At 44.6% G+C, this 12080-nt stretch overlaps 1 protein-coding gene across 4 annotated transcripts in view; it reads right to left on the bottom strand.

The window, feature by feature from the left end:
* Znf507 (zinc finger protein 507) overlaps positions 1–11409 on the bottom strand; it is a 32868-nt gene extending 21459 nt beyond the window's left edge. The window contains exons 1-4 of one of the 4 annotated variants that reach the window (XM_032893842.1): positions 11320–11409; positions 9853–9943; positions 1960–4043; positions 299–413 (exon numbers count right to left, since the gene is read on the bottom strand). In XM_032893842.1, coding sequence (XP_032749733.1) covers positions 299–413; positions 1960–4041 — 2197 coding nt within the window. In that variant the 5' untranslated portion in view covers positions 4042–4043; positions 9853–9943; positions 11320–11409. Of the gene's footprint in view, positions 1–298; positions 414–1959; positions 4044–9852; positions 9944–11248 lie in introns of all 4 variants that reach the window. The other 3 variants (XM_032893841.1, XM_032893844.1, XM_032893843.1) reach the window with 3 other exon arrangements.
* Between the last annotated feature and the right edge of the window lie 671 nt (positions 11410–12080).

The following is a 12080-nucleotide window of genomic DNA, read 5'->3' as shown; positions in this document are numbered from 1 at the left end:
TCAATTCTTAAAATTTCCTTAGGAACAAAGGGAAGACTCATTCTCACCGAAGTATAAAGGAGGGGAGATATACACTCTGTTCCATGACAATGAAGGGCGTTTTCACCTCATAAGCTTGTCAGTGCAGCCTGTATTTAACAAGGCACAAGTGAGGATGAAGGGGTGTGTGTGTGTGTGCGTGTGTGTGTGTGTGTGTGTGTGTGTGCAACATCAAAGTACATTACATGCATTCACAAAAATGTCCTAATGAAAGCCACCATCCTGTGCAGTTCATAGACACTAATGAAAATGCAGATACCTTCCTGAACACACTTTCCATCAGTGGCATCACGGGAAATTCTTGGCTCATTCGAAGCTACTGACAAGGTGTTGGGCATGCAGTGCTGCTCTCTCTCATGATTCCTCAGTTGGCTCTGAAAAATAAAAAATAAAAAAGGAAGCAAGAAAATTAACCCATAACTCCCAGCAAACATACCTGCATGGTTACCAGGAAGCCTGTGCAATGGGCTGATGGCTTTGGAACCTTTGGCCTAGAACCCATTACCAATTGGGTTTGAGGTTGATTTTTTTTTTCTTTAACCATCATCTACTCACCCAGTTGCAGCCAAGTCCTTATAATTTAGTAGTAGTTTACTACTTGCTTTTTAAAAAATTAATATTTTAAAGTCAAATCCACTAAAAATCATTTGGCATATGTAAAATTAGAGAAAGACAGAAACTAGGTGATCGCAATCTCATCATAGTCTTTCATGTTCTCTGAACAGAGGCCTGTTTTCTGAGGTAAACACACCCCATTGGACATGCTTCCCACACAGCAAGCAGGCCAGAGATGAAGGAGCAGACGGTTAGGGGATAACTCACATGCTTGCAAACAGAAACGTATCCAGTAAACACAAGCATTCTTGTTAACTTTTGCCTCTGAGACAGCTAGACATGTCACAGGAACTATTTCCACCCCATATCAGGAGGTGAGGGACAGCAAAAGCAACTCTAGATGCTACTGGAACTTATTATGGACATCTCTGGATATGCTATTTGGAATTTCATGAGAGTAATTAGAGTGCCAATGAACCTTGGGACAGAGCAACTTTTGCTCCTTTTTTAAAAAAAAAAAAAATCACCATCTAGACCCCAACTGTAGGTGATCTGAGAGACCAAGTCTATGCCCCAGTTGGCCAATAAAGATTCATTTTCAGTACTTGGCACACTGAGGGAGATCTAAGTCAATAACGACCTAGGATTAACTACAGGTACCTTTACAGAGGATAAGAGCCATTTATGTTGGCTGCTGGCTCAATACTTAAGACAGAAGTCCATTCAGTCCATGCGTGGAGGCATAACCTGTAATCTCAACACAGAGGAGGGAGCCTGAAAGACTTCAAGTTCAAGTTCTGCCTGGGACATTTAGCAAAACTCTCACCAAGGGCTGGGAATGCACTTTGCAGGCAAGCACTTGCCTAGCTGGTGTGACGTCTTAGTGTTGATGCGTAGCAAAGTCCCTCAAACTGTCCAGCCATAGCAAATACAGCTTCATTTCTATTGTGCTGCCTCCCTTTAGGGTCTCACGGCCCACTTTCCCTCTGCAATGGCACAAATCACTTTTTGCTGGGTGTGTAGCAGCTGTTAGGACTGCAGGAAATATTTTTTGTGTGTTGATGCATAGTGAGCCTTTTCCGTCAAATGTGTACCTGTCAGTCTACTCCACGTTCCTTTATAAGTGAAAACCAGTAACATGAAAGTAACAGGTGCTGAGGCTACACAGGCCATAGACATCTGACTAAGGAAAAGTTCTGGACAGCAACCATGGAGACAGCTTTTAGACCTATCTTCAATGTTAATTTGTTGGGGGTATCTCTGGGCAAATTATCAAACGTCTCTGGAACTCATTTTCATTGATATACAAAATGAGGTGGCCGGACTACAGCTAGAGTCCCTGCCAACCCTGAGACCGCCGCTCACCTTGTAATGGAAAGATTCTTTGCACTGCTTACATTGGTGTATTCTGGTTTTACAGTGGTTGATCATGTGGCTTTCCAAGTCTTTGCTGTTCTCAGCTATGTGCTCACAGATAGGACACTGGTAAGGCTGCCTCTGCCGATGGACACGCAGGTGCTGCTTGATGTAGCCCCTGTTGCCACTCGAGTAGTTGCACAGGCGGCATCGGTAGGGCCGCTCGGCATCTGGGATGTATTCCACCACGTTGGACCCCAACAAACTCCCATCGCTGTTGGGCTGACACTGGGCATTGTCCTGCAACTCTTTCAAAATGTCATCATCTGATGCATTCTGGTCTGTCCTTTCTCTCAGTTTTTCTATTACAGTAAGAAGGGACATACTGATGCCTGTCTTAACTTGCCCATCTGACAATTCCTGCCTTCCCTCTGGGAGAGCTACCACAGTGGAATTGCTTTGGTTAAAACTTGTTCCTCCATCTGAAGAGTTCTTAAGAGGAGACATGATTTTTTTTGAGTATGTTGCCAATGGACCACTGACCTGCCTTTGTCCAGTGTCTGGATCTAAAAGGTTTATGTCCCCATAGTGCCCAAGGCTGGCTCTTGTTAGTTCAGCAGCTCTTATTGGCATGGTGACAAGGGCTTCTGCAGCTAAGGAGTGCAGCCTGAGAGACTCAGAATTTGTCCTTCTCCGTCCTGGTGGGGCATTCTCATCAGGAGCCAGGCCCTTACTTAGCTCACTGTCTTTCTTCTCTGCACTGCTCCAGCCGATGATCAACCCCCCGATATCAACAGTACACTTATCAGCATGGTACATAGTTCCTGCTCCTCCACACCCAGTCTGAGCTTCGGCGGGGCTCGGGCTCTTCCCCTCTTCCATTTCAGCATTCATGAGGAAATGTTTTGGCGGGAGGGTTTCTTCAGCACTTGGCAAACGTTCCACAATGACGTTCACGTGACCTTTTTTGTTTGGGCTACTGCTAATGATTTTCTGTGCCGAAGAGAGCAAACTATCAGCAAACAGATTCTCCTCAGAATCAGACATCACCTCCAGCATTTCTTCCTCGTTAGAGTCCAGGGTGACTGCCTGGCGTAGGTGTACTCCCTCCTCTGTGCTCTGTTCTAAAGGAGATGAAGACGATGGTGGTTCGGAGCTGCAAATCTGTACTTGTACAGATGGCCCGTTGTGGATGCTGAGTTCGCTGTCCCCAATAGCAATGACGACTGCATCAACCCCACCAGGTGCAGCAGACACAGAAGAAGCCAGAAGACCAAGGGGCTCATTTTCATTCTCAAAGATTGGATAGGAACAGTTAACTTCCCCTGCATGTTTCCAAGCATGTGTCTTTAACATCCGCTGCTGGCCACAGGTATAGCTGCAGAACAAGCACCGGTACATGCCGTACTGTTCATACGCATACCACTTTCTCCGCCCCGTCTCTGCCACAGCTGCACTCTGGACAGCATGGGTCTGTGGGCTGCCCACGTTCACTGGAATGTCCACCAAGGTCTCACTCTTTCTTTCTGTGGCTCCTTGGCGGGCATGGCTGCTGGCACTGTTCTCATGCTCACTCACCACATGCGCTTCCAGCTCTTGCTGGCTTCTGGAGGTGGCGTGGCACTCTGAGCACATGAGCATCACGTCGTGCTGCTGCCCGTGCTGCTTGACGTGCTCTTTCAGCACAGAAAAGGATGGCGACAGGAACTTACAAAGGCTACACTGGTAGGACATAGTCTTCGCATCACTGGAGGCAAGGGTGGGACTGGCCTGTGACATCTCGGCTTCCCTAACCCCAGCAGCAGGGGACCCGGCTGCTTTAGCTGGGATCTCACAGTTCTCTACCCTTTCAAGAGAGTGTGGTATCTCACTTGGGCGTTGGCGCTTTTTCCCAATCAGAAGACATTTTTGTGACTTTTCGTGCCCCACTATCTTGCTTAACTTCTGGATGACATGGACCAATGGATCTGCTTTAGGTTTTCTTTGTTGGTCAGCTTCTGAGGAAGGGCTGAGGACTCCTTCAGCAGTTAACACAGCCTCCTGTTCTCCAATCTCTTGCACCAACATGGCAATGCTGCTGCTTTCTTCCATATCTAGAACAATGCACAGCAGAGACCATGGTTTATGGGATAAACACAGGAAAGTAATAAGGAAAACCAATGTCAACTCTGGTGTCTGACTGAATTGTTTAAATATCTTCTAAGCAGGAAGGTCTTTATCAATGCACCTGACTGTCCCCAATACAGACTTAAACAGCTCAGAATTCCATTTTGAAATGCAATCTCCCAGAAACAGATGGAGGGGGCCTTGTTCCTTGGGTATGACGTCAACACCTTCTCCTGCATCCCCACCCTGCCTTCTTGAGACTCTAGAACTAAAGTCCCTTGAATCCCTTGTGATTCTAGAACTAAACAGACATGATTCTTTGTTTAAAGAAACCACTGAGATTCTAGAATCCTTGTTTAAAGAAACCCTTCAGATTCTAGAATTTTTGTTTAAAGAGTCCCTTGAGATTCTAGAACTAAAGAGACATGATTCTTTGTTTAAAGAAACTGCCATCCTCAGGGCCTGTGGAGTCACCTAAAGCTACTGGAAAGCATCAGTCTGTGAAGCCAACATGATTTCATACAACTCTAGATAAACCATTTCTTATGCCAAATTTTAACTGTAGATAACGAAAAATCACACTTCTCTGCTCAAAAATTTGAAATTCTGAAAATATATTCACATCCTAGTATAAAGAACATTGAATTTTGGGAAGTACTTTGGAAATGAAACTAAATAGGAGCAGTGGTCTACTTCCTCCTTTCTTTTCCTTTGGTTTATGGTCCACCAGATAAACCACAAACTATGCTGTGGCTTTCGAGAGGTCCCATCAGTGGTCACATGTTCCTCATTCCTAAACACGTTTCTCTCCTGAGCAGGGAATGGGGTTAGAGAAGAAAGTGCTGCCATTCCCATAATGGGTCAGTGCCAGACAGAGGTCGGGAAGGTTTATCGTAGGCTGTCAAAGTACACAAGTGTTTAAGAGCAATATCCTTCTCCCTCTGTAGGCCTTTGAATCTCCTTTATACACTTCCTGGCAGCCCTTTTTCTTCAGATATTTCCTTCGACTTAAAGTGAGATTATTTTGTTGACTTGGACCGAATTTTTAAGTTTAGGCTCTTTTCCAGCAACAAGTTTTGTTTTTCCACATTTTAGGTACATTCTGGAACCTTACTCACAACATTCAATAAATGCCAACAAGACTTTCAGCACCACAAGCTACAGACCAAAAACTAGGCATCATTCTTAAACTCCAGGAACTGGCTTTGCAGTCTTCTCTCCACATGGCTGAATTCTGCATGAGGGCTTTAGTTCCCATACAGGAGCACACCACTGCATCAGGTAGGCGCCTAGGGAACGCCTGACCTGCATCGGGTTTGCCACTTTCAGTTTCTGGCTACACTGTTGCCGTTTTTGTTCCATGTCCCACTCTTTCCATCATGAGTTGTCTTTATCTAGGTCCATGTCAGATAAAATGCACATTTTCTTCTTAGCTAACAGCTTTTTTTCTCCTAGGGGTAGCTTGTAACAACCACCTTGTGAAGGGGAATATTCCAGAACCGTAATAACATAGCCATCTCAGCTCTAAAAACCCCTCTAAGAACATTTGTGTCTTTTTGTCCTTCAGATAGAACAAGTCTTTTTAGATTTAGACACAACGTTGGGCTGTTACTGAAGAGACTGATAAAGGACAATGTGGTTCTTCAGGGGAAAACAACAAATGAAAAAAACCTTTTTGTGGCTTCTCAAAATAACATCTCGCTGCCTTAAGACTCCAGTCTTAGGGGCTAGGGAGATGGCTCCATGGATAAAACGCTTGTTTCGCGTATGAGGGCTTGAGTTTGGATTCCCAGAACTCATGTAAAAGCTGCACTGGGCACGATAGCACACACCTGTAATCCCAGCCCTGGGGATGGTGTTAGGGAGCCAGGTGGATCCTGTGGATTGGCTCGTGAGCTACTTTAGCAGAAATAGTAAGCTCCAAGCTCAGCAAGACCTCATCTTAAAAAATAAGTGGAAAGGAAGAGAGGAAGACTCATACAAGTAGATGTACACTTCAAACAAAACAAGAATCCAGTGGTTTCCCTGTGGGGTCCTAACTGAAGGATTTTTGTTGCCATTCAATTCGACTGTTAAGGACATATTAGTTATATAATAACAGTAACAAAATTCACACACATTTTCAGTTTCTTGGCCAGATACAATCTATACTACTGTAAATACGAGGTCTCCCTGCCTGAGGGTGTAAGAGCCACACAGGCTGGCTGATAACCTTGAGAACATTCAAATGTTTGTTCAACAGACTTCACACCTAGTGTTACAAAGGTGACTCCTGATTCCTCTCTTCTACTTAATGATCCAATAGGAGGAAGACAGAACAGTGCAAATTGCTCCCCCTGGACAGCTCAGTGTGTTTCTTAAAAAGAAAGTGAAGTCAAGAGGAGGAGTTCATCTTAGCTCATGAAAACAGCTAATACAAAAGAATTTGACACAACACTCACTTTCAAAGCTGCATGTGCTCAGGCATTAAGAGCTAATGGCAACTTGCAGCAGATGCTCCAATTTCCCCAGAACGTTTATGTAAGTATCTCATTTTAGAGGCTGCATACATTTGGGGATAAGTACAGTAAGGCAGCTATCAAACCGATATGACAACATAAAACGCATCAAAAAACACCTGAAAAAACCAGTTTAGGTCTGCAGGCAAAACCAACAAGCAACCAAGAACTCATTAAAAGCAAAGTCTGTTAAATAAAAGGTCACAAACAGCCATAGTAAAGTACACAGGAGAGAAGGTCACTAAAACCAACTCTTTAATTCCAATTTTTTTCCCTTATGCTATTCATGCAGCCTATGTGTACTATACACATTGTACGTGTAAATATGTAGATATTTATTTATACTTTATATATGTCAAATGGGCTAAAATTCATTTGAACTAGAGATGAAAAAGTCAGCATACAGTACTAGTGACTCAAATCATACCACAGATCATGATAATCTGAATACCATCCTTGCACTAAGGAGACTGATGCAAACACAGCTTAAAGAAATGAGGATGGGGGAAGAAGGTGATAGAGTGAGAACTGATTCTGTCAATAACGGTAGTGTGATGACCTGTTCATTTTATTCCTCTTCCTACTTGTACAGATGACTAAAGCTTTTCATTATAAAAACAAACAAACAAAATATACCCACTCGCAACATCACCATGTGCAAAGCACAAAGCAAGTAGGTAGGCCAGGAGCTTTTACACTGGCATCGTTACTCGCAGGTGGATAAACATTAGCGCATGGAGAAGCTAGAGAAGACTAAATGTGGGCTTTTCAACACTGTGGTAACATGAAGGCTAAGTATATATGGCCAAATCCTGAGAGAAGGACTGCTCTCTTTGCACGGAGGGCAGGCACAAGGCCTCTTGAAAAGGCAGTATATCCACTGGTTCCTGCAGGCTTAGGGTTTTTTCAAAACCTACTTTCTTTAGGGTTCTTAAACACCTCAACGTCCCTTCTAACCCTCTGGCCAGAGGTAGGGGGAAAAGAAGGCTAGTAGGAAAAGGGAGTTGTGGAGCTTTTTAGAAGTAGTTCCTTGGGGTGATTCCAATCTTCATCGTCAGGATACCAACAGTCCAGTTAAATAACAAACACCAAATGCAAATCAGCAGCAGTGGCACAATCCAGCAGAAACAGCAAGGCTTGGCCAAATAGGTACCAGTTAGCAGACATGGCCAGAATCAGCTGGAATACCATGAGAAGTTCTTTGGTACATTTCTCTCTACAAAGTGAAGACCAGTGAAGACTAGCAAAGGCCAGCGAAGGCCAGCAAAGACCAGCAAAGTACTCCATGGCATTGCAATGCAAGGGTGTTCTCTTAGTGGCGTGTGGGGTTCTACTTATATTCTTTCTCATCATGAGCCCTCTCCAGTGTCTGTTTTCAGTAAACATCATATACCCTCTCACAAAACAGCTTCCAAAAAAACATCACTTGACATAACTGAATTGTTCAAAGGAACCAGAAATTTCCACCTCACTCCCCAGCATCAGCAGACATCACCCCACCTGTATTCTTTGGGCCCCTTGTGGCCTCCTCTCTATGGGACTCTGCTTCTTGCTCCTCTGGCTGGGTACTGCAAATGGAGAGCCAGGAGTATCAGAGGAATACAGGTGAGAGAGAACAGGACAGTCAATATCCTGGCCCCTGCTTCTAGGTCACCCTGGATTGGTTGCTCCTTAACAGGTTGGTTCTTCCTGGAGGGCTGCTCTCTACAGATCTATTTCTGGCTTTGGCACTTCCCTTCTCCTGATGCTGCTTCTCCCACTAACTCCATCACTCCATGGTCTGCATATAGAAGACCAATACCCTGGTAATATTATCTTTGTAAATACAACTTCCTTGAGTTATCCTGATTTCAGAGCTATTTGCTTCCTTATTGTTAATGCAAGGCTGAGAGTGACAAGAAAGGCTGAGAAATGAGAAAGCCTGCTCTAACACGAACATCTTCTTACAACAGGAATAAGCACACTCCCTAAGGTAACGAACAGATAAGAACCACCGCACTGGAAGGTTGACCAGGACAAAAGTTTAGAAACGTTTATCAAGTGGGAGACATCTTCTTTGCAATCACGATATATACCATTAGATCAGAAGATCTGGTCAGAACAAGTGTACTCTCCAAAATCAGCAATGTTCTAGTCTTTCCTACTGAGTATCTCAGATCTGTCCCTGACAGCAGTAATCCACAGGAAAAAGCTTATGATTTGTGTCTTTCCTAAGAAAAGTAAACACATTCAGTTGTCTTTATTTTCTTGTAATCTATTTGGTCTATGTGTATTTAATTAGTTCCTTTTAGTTATAGCAGTAGGGTTACATGTAGAATTGAGTGCAATGATTCATGTGGGTTTAAAGAGAAGGCTGCCACGCTCTGCGTATATGTAAAGGCAGAACAAGATGATGTAAAGCTCATCCTCTTTCATTAACTACAGATTTCGTTTATTCCAATTAAGTAAATAAACAAACAGAAGCCCAAGTCCAAAACAATAGAAGTGACGGCTAACGAACTTCACCTTCTTTCAGAGTCTCAAAAACTTAATATATCTCTGAGAAATTTGTTTTGGCCAAGAGAAGGCAGGGTCCCTCTGTTCTCTGACGTGCCCTTAGCCACATGATCTAGGCACGTTACCATTTGTTTTAAGTTCTTCTGATATAAAGGTGAGAGTAAAGATGGCAAACCTGTAGAGCAGAGTTACAAACCACCTGTTAAAGTAACCTAAAAGCCATCTTTACTTTAGACCTTACTAAGGGCAGTTATAATTTATTTAAGATCTTCTCAGCTCAACGTAATAATAGCTACTAAGAGGAAAACTTAGGTATACATAGAGAAGTATATAGGTTTCATAGTACAGTGTTTCTTGCCTGAGACGCCTAGCCTGAGACACTATTTTGACTTTGCAGCTACAATTAAAACGCAGTCATAACTAACATCAAGTAGTGTTCAGCTTCACTGTAATTTATGAAGCACTCATGCCAAGCATAGCGCTGAAGACCACTTTGAGCAGCAAACTCAGAATTGGGCCTGAATCCATTTCCTGTAATATTCCTGTATTCCTGGTGTCCAAACCCTTCTTTGGACACAAGGTGTCAAGTAACACATCTGAGGCTTCACAGAGGTGAAACCATGCTTTCCCTATGTACCAATCTCCCTTTCCATCCTCAAGGTGAACATGGGGCGAGCATGGAGCAGAGCAACAGCACCATATGCCGGGCAGCAGCAAACAGCTTCGTTTGCTCAGAGTTCTGTGGGTCCAGTCACAGTGGTGTCAGTTTATAAATAAGGCATCTCAGTGAGGTGTGACTTACCCAAGGTTACATGGCTGTTAGTGGCAGAGCCAGTGTCTTTCCAATCAATTTCTGAAATTGATAGTCTCCTGGATCAATATTCACAATCCAGCTGTGGCCAAGAAGGAAAGTAAACATCATCAAACACGTCTCTTTTGTGGTGGGTAAAACACAACAATAACTTATTTTGTCGGTGAAGAAACTTCCCATACTTAAATTGAAAAGAAATTTCGGAAGGCTGTTCATGCAATGTAATTGTGTGAGGCAAATTTACATAATTTACTTAACAAGTAGAGGATTTTGCAGAAGCTAAAACAAATCAGTCTGGAAATCTTCTAACAATTGTATATTTTAAGCCTTCCCCTCCTTGTAAGTAATTCACTCAGCAAACTAAGGGTTTAACTGACATAATTTTCTAACCAATATGGAATAATAAATGACATATTGCTATTCTAACTTTAACCGAAATTACAGCCTAAGGGGTGATTATGTAAATTAGTCAAACACAGTGGGCAGAATAGTACCATGAAAAGATCCGACAACGTGGCTTGACCTATATATTCTCCAAAGCAGTTTCCTGCCCTGGTCCTCCATTTTTTTTTCCCCTACTATTTTCCTATAGTTGTTTTAAAGTAGACTTACTTAGTTTCCTTAGAAAGTAACTTAGCAATAGTTAAGTAAAATTAGTACACAGCTAGAGCATCCTTCGGTGTTAATTTCTAACGAGTTACCATGGTAAAGAAACGAAGGGTCAAACTTTCTCTTTTTAATCAATATAGCAATCCATACACAGAATCAGACCGGTAGAGTAAAGTACAAACTCTGACGGAAAAGGTGACAAATCCAGTAATTGCCTTGGGCCATGTAGACTGATAGCAAATTCCAGTTCACAGTCAGCAACCTTGGGTGGGGGTGGCTGCCTGGACCTAATTTATCACCCAGGCCACCGACTCCAAAACAAACGACCGGGATGTCCCAGGTCTGGAAAGGTGGGCACTTTCACAAATGGTCTCAGCGATCTCTGGAAAGATCAGTCATCCCAGAGGATGTGTAAGTGTGGGAGGCCAGGATTGCTATTTTGCTTTTCAACTGGCATTTTCTACACCACGCAGTGCTTAAAAGACAGGGGATTAAAGAAACTTAAGCTCCATCCTGGCTGGCCTAAGCGATTTCACGTCTCCAGAAGGCAAAGCCGCCACAGCGGGGCCTGAGGAGCAGCGGGACCCCCACCCCCAGCGGCACCGCAGGCCCGGGGTCTCCATAGGCCCAGCAGAGGGACGACAGTACACACAGGACCCTGGCGCTCGGGTGCGTGGCAGTGCCGCGGGCGTCACCGGGGAGGAGGAAGCGGGCGTCACCGGCGAGGCCGCACATGGCCGGCGGCGCTCAAGCGGAGGGGTGGCCCGGGGCGCGGTACCTGCGGTAGGGCGGCGGGCTGCCGCTTCTGCGAGCCTCCTTTGGCCGGCCGGGACCCCGCCGTGCCCTTACCCTCGTCCGCCTCGCTCCCGACTCTTTTCCCTCTCTTTCCCCCTTTTTGCCCCCTCCTCGGCCGTGGCTCCAAGATGGCGGCGCTGAGACTGATCACGTGAGCGGCGAGCGGGTCAGGTGAGCCTGGAGGCGCGCGGCGGGGGCGGGGCCACAACGGGGTGGAGCCACCACAGGCCACGCCTTCTGGCAGACTGTGCCTTAAGGCCCTGGGCAGATGCTATGGCATCCAGGTCCTGTCAGAGCTGGTGTAGGTCTAGAACTCAGTTAATATACTCTATGCCCTTAACCCGCTGGGGCAGTCTTCATCTTCTCATTTACCCCATCGTTCTTTTCATCCTTGTGCTTTTGAATCTTGGTGGACTTTTTTTTTTTTTTTTTAAAGTTTATCGAGGGCTGGAGCGATGGCTCCGTGGTTGCTCTTAATAGAGGACCCAGGTTTGGTTCCCAGCACTCAGATAGTGGCTCGCAACCATCTGTAACTCCAGTTTCAGGGACTCAGAAGCTCTGACCCTCTTCTGACCACCACAGACTCCAGGCACACACATGGTGCTCAGGTATACATGTAGGCAAACCATTCACACACACAAAACGAATCTAGAGATTTTTAACCTTTTATTATCTACTTATTTATTTATTGTATTTGTGGAGGCTTGTGCTGGTCAGAGGACAACTATCAGAAGTCTGTTCTCTCCTTCTATGATATGGGTTCTGATATCCAACTCAGGCCTTCAGACTTGGTTGGCAGCAAGCACCTTTACCCA

The sequence above is a fragment of the Rattus rattus genome, chromosome 2 (genome assembly GCF_011064425.1).
Source record: "Rattus rattus isolate New Zealand chromosome 2, Rrattus_CSIRO_v1, whole genome shotgun sequence".
Classification (NCBI taxonomy): domain Eukaryota; kingdom Metazoa; phylum Chordata; class Mammalia; order Rodentia; family Muridae; genus Rattus; species Rattus rattus.
Note: the sequence above shows the minus strand (reverse complement) of the source record. Positions and strands in the feature narration are given on the sequence as shown.